The sequence below is a fragment of the Passer montanus genome, unplaced genomic scaffold (genome assembly GCF_014805655.1).
Source record: "Passer montanus isolate IOZ18808 unplaced genomic scaffold, ASM1480565v1 scaffold187, whole genome shotgun sequence".
NCBI lineage: Eukaryota > Metazoa > Chordata > Aves > Passeriformes > Passeridae > Passer > Passer montanus.
In genome coordinates, this window is record NW_024366159.1 from 100,638 (window position 1) to 119,309 (window position 18,672).

At 44.0% G+C, this 18,672-nt stretch overlaps 1 protein-coding gene across 4 annotated transcripts in view; it reads right to left on the bottom strand.

The window, feature by feature from the left end:
- SCN8A (sodium voltage-gated channel alpha subunit 8) overlaps positions 1 to 18,672 on the bottom strand; it is a 58,502-nt gene that overhangs the window by 5,124 nt on the left and 34,706 nt on the right. For all 4 annotated transcript variants that reach the window (XM_039705837.1, XM_039705836.1, XM_039705839.1 and 1 more), the window contains exons 14-25: positions 17,468 to 17,706; positions 17,120 to 17,293; positions 16,068 to 16,424; positions 14,541 to 15,011; positions 13,486 to 13,603; positions 12,180 to 12,334; positions 11,444 to 11,617; positions 6,236 to 6,358; positions 2,384 to 2,668; positions 1,763 to 1,816; positions 1,298 to 1,435; positions 465 to 569 (exon numbers count right to left, since the gene is read on the bottom strand). In XM_039705837.1, the coding sequence (XP_039561771.1) occupies positions 465 to 569; positions 1,298 to 1,435; positions 1,763 to 1,816; positions 2,384 to 2,668; positions 6,236 to 6,358; positions 11,444 to 11,617; positions 12,180 to 12,334; positions 13,486 to 13,603; positions 14,541 to 15,011; positions 16,068 to 16,424; positions 17,120 to 17,293; positions 17,468 to 17,706 (2,393 nt within the window). The remainder of the gene's footprint in view (positions 1 to 464; positions 570 to 1,297; positions 1,436 to 1,762; positions 1,817 to 2,383; positions 2,669 to 6,235; positions 6,359 to 11,443; positions 11,618 to 12,179; positions 12,335 to 13,485; positions 13,604 to 14,540; positions 15,012 to 16,067; positions 16,425 to 17,119; positions 17,294 to 17,467; positions 17,707 to 18,672) is intronic.

Below are 18,672 nucleotides of genomic sequence, written 5' to 3' on the forward strand. Positions count from 1 at the left end.
CCTGCAGGAGAACCCAACAGCTCCGGTGTCCTGGCACCACCCCAGCCCCAGAAGCAGGATGCTTTATCCATACAGCCCCTAAGGGACTCAACCCAACCCCTTTTCTGGCTTTCTGAGGGATCCAAAGCCTTTCAGGAACCAGGGCAATGAGCTCAGATCTCCATCAGCGAAGCCCCCAAGGCTGGATGATTGCCAAAGGTTCTCCTGTGAGTGCCAGGAGGCTCCTACTCCACATCTAAGGCCTCTCGCCCAGGTGAAGTTTTGGGATTATTTTCCTGATTCCGGTGATGAACTGATTAACACCAACCCCAGCACAAATGTTTTAACCTTTGCAGGTGAGTTACAGTGACAAAACCAGGGTGATGAAGGTCCAACATGAGTTAGAACAAGGGATGGTTTTGGAGAAAAAGCTCCTTTGAAATCCACCCCACAGGTTTATCCTGAGCTCCCTCTGATGTACTCACCAGAGGTCGGGGAATGGGTTTTTGAGGCTTCTTTGAGCCCAGTTTTTTCATGGCATTGTAGTACTTCTTTTGTTCTTCTGTCATGAAAATATCTTGACCTCCAAAGTAAAGGGGCAAAAGGAAAACTGGTTACAATCAGCTCATGAACCAGAAGGGAAAGGAGCAAACCCCAGCTCAGGTGAGACCTGCCAGGTGGGAGGCTGGTGGCAGCTACTTCAGACAGAAAAAACTCCCACTAACACCCAGGGTGCACTGATCTTAATGAAAAATTATTGCTTTTCCTAGAAATGAAATTTATAGGAAATGAAAATTACCTATAAATTGAAATGTATGGGTTTCATTGCACTGCCTCCTTCCCCATCCCTCTCTCCCCTCTGTGGTGAGCAGCTGGGAGGGCATTTCCAGGAGCTGCACCATGCAAACCCATCCCAAATCAGAGCTCCAGCCCCTCAGGTTGGGGTGTTCTAAGGGGACAATGGTAGAAACCCAAACTTACAACTTTTTTTTTTGAGGAAAAGCAGGATATGAGACAGAGGCAGAAGGAGAGGCAAGGAAGACATCGTGCTTCCAGTCTGTATTTTAGTCAAGGCATAAAAAAACCCCAAAATGCATGAAAATCTAGAGAAAACGTTTAATCTGGCTGTAGTTTAAATCAAGCCTTGGGCTGCACGTTGTGCTCAGCCATTCCTGTGAGGCACCAAGAGGCCCACAGCTCTAAAAAAAGGAGCTTTGTGCCCCAAAATGACTTTATTTTACAGAGAAAGCCACCAGCCTGAAGAGCCAACAGTCCTGGAACAGGTCTGAGCTGGAATCAGCAAACACAGGTCACTTATCTTTTTCTTTTGTTGATTGAAGTTGTCGATGATGACACCAATGAACAAGTTCAGGGTGAAAAAGGAGCCAAAGATGATGAAGATAACAAAATAAATGTACATGTAAATGTTGTCCTCGTACTTGGGCTGCTCTTCTTGCTGAAGGGGAGACAAGAAAAACAACAAATGACATTTCAAAGACATCACACAAACACAGGCAAAATGAGATTGGTTTTGTTTCCAAACCATCAAAGATCAAAAATCAGTTAGAGTAGAACAACAACAACAACAACAAAAAACCAACCAGAAGAACCTGCCCTTTTTGGGATTTTCTTCAGCATCTTTTAACTCATCAGACCCCCAGAGCAAAGGAAACAAGCCCAGCATGAAATACTTGCTACAAACACAATTCTACGACTTTTACTCTTGATTTTAGCAAAGCAAAAGAGCAGACAGAAATAAGGGGAGGGGAGTTTTGCAGGTTACCTTTCTGGAATCTACAGCTGCATACATGATGTCCATCCAGCCCTTGAATGTAGCCTGGCAGAGAAAACACAGAGACAGAATTCACCCAAAATACAAGAATTGCACCAGCTCTGTCAGGGACTCCCTGGCATTCTTGATGGCCCTGTATAATGAACTTTAATATTATTTCAATATTTCTCTTTTCATTTAATCTAAATTACAGAAATCAAGCTCAAGGAGTTGAACCTCATGAGGTTCAACCAGGCTGAGGGTGACTGGGGGACTTGGGGCCTCTTATTGAGACCCAGCAATCAGGAAAGAGAAGAAATATAAAATGGCAAATTCATCCCAGCCCCAACCCCAGCGAATGCTGGATTTCAGAGAGGGAAGCACATGGAATGCACCAGGAGCATTTTGTATTTCCAACCCCTCAGTTTGGGGTGGTTTGGGGGGGGAACACAGCTCCAGCCCCTCAGTTTGGGGTATTTTAGAGCTCCAGCCCCTCAGTTTGGGGTATTTTAGAGCTCCAGCCCCTCAGTTTGGGGTATTTTAGAACCCCACCCCTCAGTTTGGGGTATTTTAGAGCTCCAGCCCCTCAGTTTGGGGTATTTTAAAGGGACAATGGCAGAAACCCAAACTTACGACTTGCAGCAGAGCCAGATATCCTGCCCCAACGTTGTCAAAGTTAATTTTCACATTCTTCCATCGGATCTCCGTGGAGTTGGGTGGCATCAGAGCCTCGCAGTCTGTCTTGTTGTTAACAACCTCTATCTCAAAGCGATGCTCAGCTGTTTCATTAAAGCAGTAATGATATTTCCCGGCAAACAGGTTAACCCCCATAATGCTGAAAATCAGCCAGAAGATAAGGCAGACCAACAAGACATTCATAATGGAAGGGATAGCGCCAACCAAGGCATTGACAACCACCTGTGTTGGAAGGGGTGGGAAAAAGTTTCAGTATAAAACACGAGGCAGGAGACAGCAAGCAAAAGTACAGCTGTTTTTGGGGGGGAATGGGGGAGGCCACTGGCAGGTCGGGGCTTGATCCAGGCAGAAGTTGGCAGTGAATTTGTTGGAAGCTTCAAATTTTGCTTCAAAGGCAGCTGGGGAAGTTGTGTTTTCAAAATAAGTGTTTGTGTTATGATTATTATAATGTATATTTATTATATTATATGATATTATAGTATAGTACATTGTATATTATATCATATATGTTATATGTTATATATGATATATTATATATATTATATGTTATAGATAATAGATTGCAGATTATATATTATATATTACAGATTGTATATTAGATATTAGATATTAGATATTAGATATTGTATTGAATGTATTATATATTGTACATTGTACATTGTATATTGTACATTGTATATTGTATATTGCATATTGTATGGCATATATTATACATTGTATATTACATATTGTATATTATGTATTGCATATATTATATAATATATACATATTATATAATACGTAGATATTTCAAAATAATTTCTCTTTTCAAGCCATGTTGTTGGATTGATGGAGTCTGGACTCTTTGTTCTTCAACAAAACAATTCTTTTCTGTAATTTTAATTGCCCAAAGGCAGAGGTGGGGGCTCAGACTGTAACGAGCAGGCTCCTGATGGAATTTCCTGAGAGCCAAGTGTGAGGACACTTTGGCTCGTGGGCTGCAGAGGTTTTCTCAGCCAGTGGCCCCCCCAGCCATTCCCCACGCTCAAACAAGGCTGTTTTCACTCAGGGCCTGGTCCTGCTCCCCGCAGCGGGGTCAGCACCAAGCCCAGCATCACTGTGGTCACACTGAAGCACGGACTAACACCAAGGTCACACTGTGGACTAAGCAAGGCCAGTCGTGTATCCCAGGCAGAGAGCTGAGCATGCAGCCTGGCAGGCTCCCCAGCACACAAAAGCCACGTTCCCTCCTCCAAAGGGCAGCAAACGCGCAGGAACCAGGGTGGGTTTTGTCAGAGCTCATCTCTTCCTAATTTTAGCCCTTCACGGTTTGGGAGCACCGTGTCCCTGAGCATCCCTGGCCAACACACGGCCAATGTAAGCTTTTAATAGAGGCAGGTCAGCAGGATATTAAATCTTTTATTATGATCTCCTAATTTAGATTCCTTTAATAGAAGAACATCATCTAAACTATCTGCCTTGGTTTTGAAAGGTAACTCAACCACACACAGGGGACTTGGGAGGCCCCAGGGGTGGAACGTTGGCCACAGCTTGTCCTGGTCCTTCTCCTCCCCTGGCTGGAAGCCACCACCACCCCCTGTGGCCACCACAGCACCTCGTGGCCAGCATGGGCTGAGCCTGGAGGTCTGGGCTGGGTGTCCAGGGGTGGGACTGGGTGGGTTTTAAGGTCCTTCCCAACCTAAACCAGTCTGAGATAGAGGGGTGAAGGAAAACTGAAGAGCACAGTAGTCCAGATGGTGAACCTTCTGTTCCAGGTGGTAAATGATGTCAGAATTCATCCCTACGCCCAGGAAGGCACAGGTGAGAGCCCCAAAAGGCTGCAGGGGGATGCCTTTGCTCTCACTCTCTCTTCATGCCAACAGGATGCTCAGCTGCTGGACCAGCAGCACTTTTTGGGTCCCTTCCTCCTACAAATACATTGATTTATTCCAGCTACCATGTGAAGCAAAAAGAGGGTACTATCCCCCTGAAATATGGTCATTTGTGGCTCACTAAATCCACAGAGCTTTCCAAAAGGAGGGAAAGGAGGAACATGGCTTTTGTGTGCAGACTGACAAGAACACATGCATGTCTCACAGCATCACTATCAAACTCCCTGACCGAGCTCAGAGCAGAGCAAGCTCCTGGAAATGCAGATTGCTATGGAGGAGAGAAAAGCAAAGAACTACAGTTCCAGTCTCCTTTGCACAGGCATTTCAGATCTCTGAAATTGCTCTGGTTGGATGGGGCACTGACACTTGTCTCCAAAACAAAGATAATTGGGTCTAGGGAGCTGACAGGGCTGAAGTTGTAACTATCAATTTTCCCGTGGTGAAAATCCCCCACTTGAAGCATGAGAATTTCCTGGTTGTACAACAGAAATCTTCTCCCCGGCATGGTTTAAAACTAGCTTTTAGTTTTTCCAGGTTTAGTGTCCTTTGTGATCAAACTTCTGGGGAGGACCCAAACCCAGCCCAGCAAAAGCTCCACCTTTGTGTGAATGGAAATTTTTCTTCCTTTGTGCCTCTGCTGTGGATTCAAACCTAGAATTAAACTCATGACACAAAGAAATAACAGCAGGAGAAGGTCTTAGACAGGAAACACCTTCTTTGGATTTGGAGCTCAGGGATTTCTATTACTTCCCAGGGAGTTTGAGGAGCCCTCCTCAGCTCTCTGCTCCTCTTGGGCTGGATTTTGGGATTTTGGGCTGGATTTTGGGCTGTAAAGGTCAGGACGATCCAGGTGGAACTGCTCCAGAAAGATCCAGGTGGAATTGCTCCACTCAGACCCTGAAGTAAAACTGTTACTGCCATTCCTTTCCCTTATTATTTAAAATACATAATTTTCTCTCTGGTTATGAGCTAACTGGGATTTAGCACAAAACCCCACATTCCTGTTCTAAGAGCACCTGGGAAATCCATTGATATGAAAAACCTTTTATTTCATTTTTTACTACACTTTTTTTTTTTTTTGCATTTTTTTAGGAGACTCTTTCAATCCCAAATGGGGAAAAAAGCACCAAAATGTCAGAATATTAGTGGCAAAGCAGCCAGACACTGCAATAATTGAAACACCCAAGGGAGTGGTGCCAATTCAAGCTTCTTAAGTTCAATGCTTTGCTTGTGCTTTGTTCTGGTTCCACAGTGACAGGACAGGGACCAAAAAAGCATGGAAAAAAAGGAAGGGGACAGAAAGGAAAAGCTTCACTACCAGACAAGGCTGCCAGTCACCACCAGACTGGACTGAGAACAACAAGGTGCAACAAGAGGAATGAAACCAAAGTTTTCAAAGAGCTGAGCTCCCCCCAGTCCCTTCCTGCAGTGACCCACAAGAGGCAGCAGCCTTTTCCCCCTGGTTACTTTTTTAAAAACCCCCTCTGAGACAGAATCTTTCAATCCAATTCCACCAACAGCCAACACCTGGAGACCCTGAGGTGGTTCCAATTCTGCTTCTTTGCACCTGGTGATTCTCCCTAGGTAAAAAAAAAAGTTACAGCTGAGAAGCCCCTCGGATGCTCGAGGTCAAAGCCAGGCCAAATGAGAACAGCCAAGTGTCAACATCGGCTACAAATGGGTGGTTTGGGCCAGTAATTAATGTAATGAGGCAGCTGATGCATCTCCCTTCGTTAGAGGGGAGGGTGCAGCGGTGGGCAGGGTGAGGGTACATCCACGTAGAGGTGATCAAGTCAGCAGCTGCATCATGATTCTGTTTGGAATTTTCTTTCCACCAGTTTTGATCAGTTCTAGCATGCTTTTAAAAATAAAATGCTCCACGGGCATGCAGAAGGATCAGCTGCTAATGGCATCTTACCCTCATCCCCTCAAATCGGGACAACGCTCTTAAAGGCCTCAAGGCTCTTAGTGTCCTAAGGGATTTTATGGCACCTAGTTCCGAGTAGCCCAGGGCATTAGCTATAAGGCTGACTAAAGAGACCTACACAGAAAATAGAAAAAAATAGAAAAAGAAACCAGAAAAAAATAGAAAAAAAAAAAAGGAAAGAAAACAGAAAAAAAAAAAAAAAAAAAAAAAAAAAAAGGAAAGAAAACAGAAAAAAAAAAAAAAAAAAAAAAAAAAAAACCAACACAAAAAAGGAAATAAAAAAAAAAAAAAGAAAAAAAAAAGAAAAAAAAGGTTCCAGACTGTTAGATTGGATCCCCTAGCCCTGATTGCCCAGCCCAGGAGCCACCTGGGCCGCCCCAAATACCGAAGCCATGACACCAGCTGCCTACTTCACTTGACTGAACCGACCTGGAAGGAAATAATGCAGTTGAGAAAAGACCGAGAGGGGAGAGATCAGTGAGAGAGAGAGAGAGAGGCAGAGACACACACGGAGAGGGGCTGTTGGAAGGAAGAGCCCAAACGATGACAAAAGCCTTACCCTCGCCCTTTACCGGCTGCAGGGATCCCGGCGGCGCCCATGAAATTTAAGCCAGACAAATGTTAAAGGTACCTATGAGAAAGAATACAGATAAATACACACACTGCACACCTGGGCCAAGCTCTCCATCACTCTGGGGGTGCTGAGCCTCAGCCCAGCTCCTCCTGCCTCACCACCCCAGCGTGGGGGAGATCTGCAACCAAATGGGTTGGAGGTGTTCTGAAAGGACTGAATGAGTGATTTGAATCTGTTCATGACTGAAACTTTCAAATGTAATCATTTTCAACCAAATTGGTTTAAGAGATGTGATTTTCTCGCTGGTTGTGAGCTAACTGGGATTTAGCACAAACTGGGATTTAGCACAAACTGGGATTTAGCACCCCACATTCTTGTTCTAACAGCACCTGGGAAATCCACTGGCATGAAAAACCCTTTATTTCATTTTTTTACTACACTTTTTTTTTTTTGCATGTTCTTAGGAGACTCTTTCAATCCCAAATAGGGGAAAAAAAAGCACCAAAATGTCAGAATATTAGTGGCAAAGCAGCCAGACACTGCAATAATTGAAACACCCAAGGGAGTGGTGCCAGAACCAATTCAAGCTTGCCAAGTTCAATGCTTTGCTTGTGCTTTTTAAACCAAATTGGTTTAAAACCAAATTTCCAGGAAATTCGGTTTTAAACCAATTTTGGGCTGCTGATGAGTGGAAGGATATCACTGCCAGGGTAGAGAAACTTCCTCAAATGCCTCCCATGCAAAACCAGGACGCTGGCACACAAAGCAGCTCTGATTTCTGCCTGCTCTGACTGTGATCCTGTTTTAGAGCTGTTCAAATTCCTCAAATACAGCATTTCTGATCCCTTTTCCAAGGCTTTTCCAACCAGCCCAGTACAGTCCAGTGTAGCCCAGTACATCCCAGGGCTTCACCACACGCTCCTGTGGCTGCTGAGGTTGAGATTGGGGAAAAAAAACAGGAAAAAATCAGGAAAAACAGGGCTGGGATGGGGGAAAATGGGATAAAACAGGATTGGGATGAGGGAAAGTGGTCACCATGCCTGGGGATTCCCAGGAATTGCTTTTCCCAAGGTTTTTTCCACATCTCAAAACCAGAATCTCCAGTTTTCCCAATTTTCCCCAACCCCAGCTCCAGAATCCTCCATTTTCCTCCCCAAAACCAACATCTCCAGTTTTCCCAATTTTTCCCAATCCTAGCTCCAGAATCCTCCATTTTCCTCCATTCCAGGTGTTTTCTCCCATTTTTCCCCATCTCAAAACCAGAATCTCCAGTTTCCCCAATTTTTTCCCAACCCCAGCTCCAGAATCCTCCATTTTCCTCCATTCCAGGTGTTTTCTCCCTTTTCCCCCATCTCAATCCTGTTTTCCTCCCATTTTTCCCAATCCCAGCTCCACTTCCCCCGATTTCCCTCATCCCAATCCTGTTTTATCCCATTCCCCCCATCCCATCCCCATTTCCAACATTTTTCCCCCCAGTCCCAACCTCAGCAGCCACAGGAGCACGCAGTGAAGGACTGGGCTGTACTGGGTTATACTGGGCAACCTGCTGAGCAGCCTGGAGTCAGATCTAGGCTCTAAATCTGAATTTTCAGAGATCCTTGAACCCACCAAGTCCAGACACAACTTGGCCACGTGTAAACAGTTACAGACATGGCACAGCAGCTGCCACTATTCCCTTTATTTGCTACATTTTTTCCTTTTTTTTGCTACATTTTCCCCATTTTTTGCTACCATTTTTCCTTTTTTTTTTCTACCATTTTCCCTCTTTTTGCTATATTTTTCCCATTTTTCTCCACCATTTTTCCTATTTTTCACTACCATTTTTCTCCACCATTTTTCCCTACCCTTTCTCTCATTTTTCTCTACCATCACACTTCAGACAGATAAGAAAGAGACGTGAACCCTTTTTAAGAAAAGAAAAAAAGAAAGACATCCATGTACAGCAACAAACAAAAAAAACACAGGAGCTCCTCCTGGAACAGGTGGGGTTTCAGGGGAATTCTCAGAATAGGACACTTCCTATGTATCATTTTTTAATAGAAAATATATTAGATTAATAATTAGAATTAATTACAAGGATGATTCTTATTCCACATGCATTTCTGGGAAATATCAAATCTGGATTTTAAATGCATAAATGTGTGGGAAAATTGAGATTTTTATCTTCTTTGGGCATGTGGCTGATGGGCTTTTTCCATCTTCATGTGGAAATCCCCTGTCCACAGCAGAGCACTTGGAATGAAATTATTTTAAGGTTCCTTCCAACTCAAACCATTCCAGGATTCCATGGTATCTTCCCCAAAAATACGTGGCCACAACAGATTGGTTTTTCCATCCCATTTTAAAATTCCACTGCTTTGAACCATGCCAGGGCTGCCCCAAAGGTTCCAACAAAGCCTTTGTGAGGCAAAATCAGCTCAGGGCAACGCTGGTATGCTAAAACCCTAAACATAAATAGAATTAACTACAAAAATCCAATGGTTTTAGGGATGTGGGCTGTTTAAAGAACGCTGTAAATGTAACTGGAAGTGTCCCATCCCTGGAAAATGCCCCTGCACCCCTGGAAGTGGCCCAGGCCAGGCTGGACAGGAACAACCCGGGGTGGTTAAAGGTGTCCCTGCCATGGCAGGGGTGGCACTGCATGAGCCCAAACCATCCCACGACGCCATGAACAAAGAATTCCCATTTTTGGAGCTTTTTCCCCTCGGGATAACCCCTCACTCCCGAGCAGGACCCTCGAGACCATGCCAGAAAAGGCTGTTGGAGCTTTTAATAAATAATCTTTGAGGATTATTCCCTGAGGACATTCCAACAGAAGACACAGCAGGCACCGAGGTCGGACCAAGGGAATCCCAGATTGACTGAAAAGCAGAATCCTTCATTATTACCCAGTAAAAGTCTTCACAAACACACCCAGGAAGCTTTGGGGATGAGGAGGAGGGGAATTGGACAATGCTATAGCAACCTGCAAAATAACATCCAAGAGTGTTGTTAGGATGCAAAGGCTCATTCCCTGCTGCCCTGGCTCACTCCAGCCCCTTCCACGACACGCCACAAAATTTGGGTTAAAAAAAGGTGATTCAACAGGTACAGGACACGAAGCATGGCTGAGGTTTTGTTGAGGGATATTTTGGCATCTCAAAGTCACATTTCAAGTGGTTCATTCAGAGAAAAATGTGCAATTCTTCTGTGACATCAAGGGAAAACAGGAATTCTAAAATTCCTAAAGCCCTGGGAATTCCAAACCCTTCTGCACTTGGCTCCCTCACTGTTCCCTTCCTGCCTGGGAAGCTCCTGATCTTTATTCCACTCCCAGATACATGGGAAGGAAATTAAACTTGAACCACATCTGCCCGTTAAACTGGAATTAAACTGGGATTCAATTTGAATGAAACTGGAATTAAACTTGTACTTTATCTTCAGGCAGCGAGAGAGACCCAGAAAATACATGTATTTATTAATTTATTTCAAAATTTAAATTTATTAATTTTAATTTCTTTTCTGTCAGAAAATAAAATTTATAATGTGCAGGTTGTGTCCAAGGAAAGGTGTTGAGGGGATCGGAGAGGACTTTAAAAAGAAAATTAAAATTTCAAATTTCAATTTTCCTACAGGAAACAGAGTTTGAGTCACTTCTGCCCCTGAATTCCAAGCATAGTTCCTTCCACCTACTCAGGAATATTTCCAGAGTGATAATGGTGCTGAACAGCAACTGAATCATACACAGAGTGTTCCAAAGGAGAAGCCTGGAAAAAACTGGGAATTCTTTTTTAACATACTTGCTCTTGGGGCAGTCACTAGAGCCACTGAATCCCAGATGGATGTGACGAAACTCTTTAAAAGAATCCAAGCACTTGGGATTCTAAATTTCCTGGTTCTGAAATTTCCAATTGAATTACACCATTTTCTACCACTTTGGCCAACATAAATTCAATTTCTTTTAAATTCTCTCTGTGCTTCAGAGCCAAATTTATTGCTACAACTTCTCTCTATTGTCTTTTTTTTTTTTTTCTTCTAATTCTACAATTTATTCACCCTTTCTTTATTTCTCAGATTTATCCTCCCTCCCAAGATGTTCTGCTGGGATTCCAGGGTGGATCTGCCCCTCACTCTAAATTATTCTGAGCTTTTTGTTGGATGTGATCCTGCTTTTTCTTTCCTGTCTCTTTTGAACAAAAGATGGATAATGCTGAACTTGATTGTGCACAAGGAGCTTTCCAAGGGTTGAGATTCTCACAAACCCAGAAGTGGGGTGGTGGGATGGGGAGGCTCTGCTGCCTCATCACCCCCTCATCATTAATAATGCAAGAAAATGATTCCAGAGAATGTAACTCCCAGAAACATCCCCAAGGAATTCCACATCTGCACAGCTTTCCCACTGGTAACACCTCCAAACACAGCCAGGTCTCCTAAAAATTCCATTTTCAGCACAGAAAAAAAAGAGCCAAGGGCTGGAAAATCCTCCTTGGTCCCTGCAGGGCAGAAATCCCACGGCTGCACAGAGGGCTGAGGGGCTTTGCCCTTCTTTTGGGAACTCTCAGATATTGGGATTGTGAAATCTGTGACCCAGTTAGGACGTGAGGAGGAAACACCCCGAGCAGAAGGAAGGAGGAGAGGATACATACAGCCACGATGAGGAAATCCAGCCAGCACCAGGCGTTGGTGAAGAACTTGACAAATCCATAGGCACACCACTTCAGCAGCATCTCCAGGATGAAAATGTAAGTGAAGACCTTGTCTGCATACTCCAGGATGGTCCTGATGGTTTTCCTCTGCTCGATGTAAATATCCTCAAAAGCCTGGGAAATAACCAGGGGCAAGTGGCATTACATGGGATTTATTGCACACTTCAGGAGCTTCAAATGATCCTGAGGTGAGTTCAATGTACAGTTATAGATTAGTTAAATATATATATTAAAAAAAAATCAAACAAAATAAATAAATAAATAAATATATATATATAAAAATATATAAAGTACATAGATAGATAGATAAAAATACATATATTTTATTTATATATTAAATCAAACACAGAAAATTGATTTTGTTCCGGTCACAGATTGGACTTTATGGTCTTGGAGAGCTTTTCCAACCTCAGTGATTCTGGGAATTTCTGATCCTGTGAAATCAGACAGAGATACAGGATCTGACTTTTGCCCAGATCCTCACATTTCTAGTCAATCCAGGGTCAGAACCCAGATTTGAAGGCTTTGTTCTTAATTTAAGCTAAACTAAAAACACTAATAAGAGCTTGTGTTGTTTTCCAGGTAGGAATTCCCACAGTTTGCTTTTTCCCAAAATTTCCTGTCTACAATCAGATGTCCCCGAGCCTTTGATTTAATTTTATTTTCTTTTACTCACCAGAGCCCCACTGCTCAGCAGGATCATAAAGATGATGAAAGTCTCAAACCAATTGTGCTCCACAATTAGGAAACAAGTTTTCCTCAAGGTCCACCACGACTTTCCCAGCCCCTCCTCAATATTGACCTGACAACACTTGCAGCGCTGCATACAGCCTGGAACAGGGACAGGACACACTTTCACTCAGGAAACGCAGGATTTAAGGGAAAAACGTTAAATTCTCACTGTCTAGAAGCAGTTTGGATGTCACCAACATGAACCACGCTGAGTGGGTTTTAACGCGAGTTAAAGTTTTTGCGTTCTTGAGGATTTTAGGGTTGTTTTGTCACTTCTGGGCACCAGAACTGACATCAATTTGGGAACAGATCAGCTCGTTCTATTTGGTGAGGTCCAAGCTCTCGAGGAGACAAGTGGAAAACTTGCTGATAAAATAACCTTGAACCATTTAAAGCATCTTTGCCTTGGGAATTCCTGTAACGGATCAGCTCTCGAACAACATTGAGGCCAGAGGAAAGGAAAAGTACTCTGCTTCTGAGTACTTAAGGCATCAACTGCACAAAAATCATCTTGTTCTACTACAAGTCATGTCTGATTCTTTAGAAATTCCTCCTCTGAGGGTGGGGAGGCTCTGGCACAGGGTGCCCAGAGGAGCTGGAGCTGCCCCTGGATCCCTGGAAGTGTCCAAGGCCAGGCTGGATGGGGCTTGGGGCAAGCTGGGATGGTGGGAGATGTCCCTGCCCGTGGCAGGGAGTAAATCTGGATAAGTTTAAGGTCCCTTCCTACACAAACTATTGGATGATTCTATGATCTACATCCTAGCAGTGGCAGCTGCATCTCTGAGAGCTTCATTTTGCAAATTCCTCTGAATCAGTGCACCAACATCCAAGAAGGGCCTTGAGATAAGCTGAGAGCCTGCCCTGATCCAGGCTTGTGGAAGAGGTTTTACAGTGACTTCTGTGAGCCAGAGAGAAGTTTGATAACAGGATCCACGTTTACCCCTGAAAGAATTTCCTACCATTTTCTGCTGACATAGAAACCAAGAAAGAAAAGGATAAACAAGAGGAAGCTGCAGCTGCCTATCCCAACGAGCACTTTGTTTGTATCTCATGACCAATGAGTGAAGTGTAAACTCAGGAGTTTTTTGAGAATGTACAAAAAGCACTCATGCTATAATAAAACCAGCTGGAAGCCTTCTGCAAATGGAGCTCTGTGTTGTGTCTGCCTCGGCTGTGACACAGGCTGACCCAGCCCTGAGGTGAGCTCACCCAGAACACCCCCAGAGCCTCTTCCTTCACTCCCCTCTCACCTTCAGTGAAGCACGCATCTGGGTCCAGGTACTCCTCTGGTGCCTCCACGGGCACCTCCTCCACCTCAGGCTTTATATCGATGGTGCTGCCCTCGGAGGAGCTGCTCTCGTCGAGTTTCTGCAGCACAAAACCCCAACCCAATCAAGATCAATCCCAAAATCCCAAAAAACACCCCATCTCATGGTAACTCAGCTGGTGGCTCACCACATTTGCTGTCATGGAAGTTGTTTCCTCACTTTAATCACTGAGGTGCTGACCCAGCTTATGTCTCATGCTAACAGGACAGGCAGGATTAAATAGTTACATTATGAAAGGTGTTCCTGTCCAAGGAGGGGCTTGGAACTAGATGATCTTTAAGCTCCTTTCAACCCAGGCCATTCTATGATTATATATATTTTACTGTGATTATATATATTTTTTAATTTATTTCTTTTTATATTGCATTGTATTATTATATATATATTATTTATTTTATATTCTATATTTATTTTTATTTATTTTTATATATTCTATAAATATATATAATACATTTATATTTATAAATCTATTATATTTATATAATAGATTATATTTATATTTTTATATATAAATATATATTTATATTTATATTTATAATTATTTTACTATAAATTTTTATTTATTTTACTCTAACTATGGTAAATATATATAGTATATACATTTAGAATGTACAAATATATACTAAATATAAAATTAAATATAAACATATTTAGTATATATATAGTACATATAAATATATCGTACACATAAATATATAGCATAAATATATAGCATACATAAATATATAGCATACATAAATATATAGATATATAAATATATAGTTATATAAATATATAGTATATGTATTTATAGAATCATTCTATGATCATATATCATTATTTTATGCATATTTTTTATTATTAATTTTATTATTTGTGGCTTTCTACCAGCACACCAAACTCCACTTTGAGTGCAAAGACAACATCTCCACCACGAAGCTTAGTGCTGGAACTACACATCCCTCGCTGCCCAGAGGTGCCCAGGCCCTCCATCCCACCTCTTTGCTGCCATCGGGATCCGTGTCGCTGCTGAAATCCTCCGTGTTGAGGTTCTCGAAGTCGGACTCCCCCACGGCGATGGGGACGCGCACGGTGAGGTTGGGGTTGTTGATGAAGGACATGTGGTCCTCGTCGATGATGTACTTCTCCACGCTGCTCCCGATGCCGCTGGTGGTGCCGTTGCCGTTCTTGAGGAAATCGATGTCGCGGTTGATGTCGGCCCCGGTGTGGTTGGCGATGCAGTTCACCTTCTTGTCGTACAGCTCGTCCAAGGGTTTCACCTCGTCGGCCTCTCTCTGCTTGAAGTGGGCCTGCATGAACTCCCTGACCTTGGCCTTGGTCCAGGCGATGCCCTTCTTGATGCGGATCACCGAGATCTGCAGGTTGTTCATCTCGCCGTCGTCGTCCGTGGCTGCCAGGTTGTCTGCGCTGAAGGAGCTCAGCAACAAGGCCAAGAACAGGTTCAGCACCTGAAAGGGAAGAGCTGATGCTGGACTGACACACAAGGGGGGGATTCCCAAAGCTGAGCAGAGCACTCAGCGCCCACGCCCTGCTGGTCTCCAAGCACCAGCTCTGGCGTCCCACAAACTCATCCAGGTGCCCAGGTTCAAGGTACGACCCCCTGATGCTACAAAAAGTTCCCTCAACAGGGACCCTGGTGCAGCTCTGAGGAGTCCCAGGGGTCCAGGGCAGGTCCAGGGGTCCCTGGATCAAGCCCCTTGCAGGATCTGGACTGCAGATGTCAGAGAGCGATTTAATCCCCAAGGGATTTAAATTCAACCTTACTGATTTAGTCCCATCCCTGCCTCAAAGAAAATGGGGGAACTCTTGGCATTTTGAGTGATCACTCCCAGCTCTATTTCCTCACCCACATTTAGTGACCATCCCCAAGACTAATTTTATCCAAACCCTTTGGCAAGACAGGACCTCTCAGAGAGAGCTCACAACCACTTTGAAGAATTGCGACTGTTCATGTGACTTCATTCTTTGCTCACATTTTCCTCCACAGACTTTTCTTCATGAAATTTAAGGCCAGAAGGAAGCATCATGATCTAGTCCAACCTCCCACACAACAGGCCGCGCAGTTTCACAGCCCATTCCTGCACACAACAGCACCTCATGACTGAGCCAGTGGGCAGGTTTTAGAAGAAACCTCCATTCCTCATTTTAACACTTCAGGACCTTCCCCTGTGCACCAAATTATTGAGTTTTCTGGCAATTAAATTGCTAGTTTTTGCTTCTTTTTCCCCTCAGGTCAGGTCTGTGCACTTTGACTGAGGCTTTTATATTTTCAGCTTTATTGCAAAATGCTTCATTTACGGGTGACTGTTTAAGGTCCTCATCAAGCAAAAAACATCTTTAACATTGTGCTAGCAAAATCGGCTATCGGTAGATCAAAGGCCAAGAGGCACCTCCACAGAGCAGGAACAGACTCACAAACCATCACTCCCTCATCCTGGGGGTCTCCCCAAGTCCTACCCCACCCAGAGGCAACCAAGAAATCCCATCAGTAACCATTTACTGACCACTAAATTTCCGATGACCATGACCATCATGAAGACAATCAAGCACATGGCCTGTCCTGCCACTTCCATACAATCCCACATGGTCTCAATCCACTCCCCACACAACACACGGAAGACAATAAGGAAGGAGTGGAAGAAATCGTGCATGTGCCAGCGGGGTAGCTCACAATCGGGATTGATCTTGCAGACACACTCCTTGTAGCTTTTGCCAAAGAGCTGCATTCCCACCACGGCGAAGATGAACACGATGATGGCCAGCACCAAGGTCAAATTCCCCAAGGCACCCACTGAGTTACCAATGATTTTTATCAGCATGTTCAGAGTGGGCCAGGATTTGGCCAGTTTGAAGACTCTCAGCTACAAAAAAAAAAAACACCAAAACAAACAAATCTTAAGCAAAGAGGAAAATAAAGCAGAACTTCCTTAATGACAACCATCTTGTGTTTTACATAAAGTTAAGTCCATGCTTCTGCTGCTGAGGTTACAGTGAGCAGAGAATGCTTAACCTTTTTGGAAATTTGGGCTTGTGTATTTTGCACTTAGTTATTCCCCACACAAAGATCTTCCCAAAGGAAAAGTCACCCCTCCCTGCCCAAGCTGCTGCTCAGATCTCATAAAGAGCAGTCCTGAAGAAAGAAGAGACCATAAAAAATGGCACCACTCTATCTCTGTCCTCCACAAACCCAGAAAAAAGTGATTTTCCCTTGTCCTACGTAAATGGAAAAAATTCCTTATGTGAGGGGAACAGCTGGAGCTGTATCAGGGAAGGGATAGATTGGATATTGGGAAAAGGTTCTTCCCCTGCTTGGGCACTGAGCAGGGTCCCCAGGGAATGGTCACTGCCCCAGGGCTGCCACAGCTCAAAGGATGTTTGGACAACACTCCCACAGATACCCAGGGTGGGATTGCTGAGCTCCTGTGCAGGGCCAGGAGCTGCACTAGAAGATCCTTGTAGGTCCCTTCCAGCTAAGGACAATTCACGATTCTGTGATCCTAAGCTTTGTGGTAGCTCCACGATAATAGCATTAAAAAAGAGCTGGAATTTGGAATACCAATCGGAAAGATCGCAGCACGGAAAGTCCCTCCACATCTGCCAGACTCAGCTCCATTAAACTCAGGGAGACAATAAAGCCATCAAAGATGTTCCAGCCTTCTTGAAAATAATAGTATGGATCCATTGCAATGAGCTTCAGGAACATTTCTGCTGTGAAAATCCCAGTGAAAACCTGGAGTGGGGAGGAGAGACAGACAAAGAACAGGCAAAGAGTCATTTTTAGCTTATTTTCTGCTCTTCAGGCTAAGCCTCAACAATGCAATTGATTCAAAGTCCAAGCCCACGTCAATAATCCAGGCGCCCCAGCAGGAGCAGATCTGTGGGGAGAACTTAGCAATTTCCTTACCAGATTTCCTACAGAGAGCACGTGCTCGAACTCGGGGGTCATGGGGTGGTGCTCCATGGCCATGAACAACGTGTTCAGCACGATGCAGATGGTGATGGCCAAGTCAACAAAAGGATCCATGACAATTAAGTTCACAATCTCCTTCAGCTTCATCCAGTATGGGTGGCATTCCCAGATCAGGAAGGTATTGGCAAATTTGTACCAGCAAGGAGGACACTTCCTCTGGGACTCTTCCAGCTCTGCAGGTACAAAACAAAACGGAGTTCAGGCTTCATCTCTGAGGCTGAAGAACTAAAAAACTGTGAGCTTTGTGAAAATGGCCACGGAGGTGACACAAGAGAAGAGCTGGGTCAAGTCTGAGGGCAGGCTGGACATCAGGGAGAATGGAAAGGGTGGTCAGGGAGGTTTGGAGTCCCCATGCCTGGGCACGTCCAAGGAATGTGGCACTCAGTGCTCTGGCCTGGGTGACAAGGTGGGGATTGGTCACAGGTCAGACCCACTGACCTTGGAGCTCTTTTCCAACCTCAAGGATTCTTGGATTCTGGGATTTCATGGTTTTACTGAGCTCCATGGCTTCTCCTTTGTCCCCACCAGGTCACCATAACTGCAGTTCTAACCCTGTGCTTCAGCCCCACCAGGATGATCCAATGCAAATTATTCCAAATGAAGGGCTATATTTAACTCGGAACTGATCAAGGTAAAGCAGTTAAAACTAAAGTTACAGATTCCAAACTGCCTTTGCTGCCAGTTTTTAAATAACTGAGATGAATTCTGTGCTGAACACAGACATGGTCTAAAAGAGGAAAGAGGTGACATAATGCTGCAAAGGATTTTCAACAGGAATAACCTGATTAAGACTAACTACATTCATTTACAGAAATCAAACACAGAAATGCTGTGTCCATTTTTTTTTCTTTTTTACACTGGCTTATCTCAAGTGCTTAGGCAAAGAAAATACAAATGAGGAGTTGCCCCCATTTGTTGGCTTGCTGATTCCAGTCCAGCTGTGCACCCTCACCTTTTATTTTTTATGGGAAGGGAAAGGACCACTGTATGTGCTCTCCTTCCCATTGGTTCTCTGGTTGCTTAGTATTTAGTTGCCTTGGAATTTCTGAAGTTAAAAAGAGGCCCGTGGCACTGGAGCCCGTAGGCGTTTGCGCAGGAGGGGAGCAGCAGCAAAACCCTGCTCTGTTTCTAAGTATATT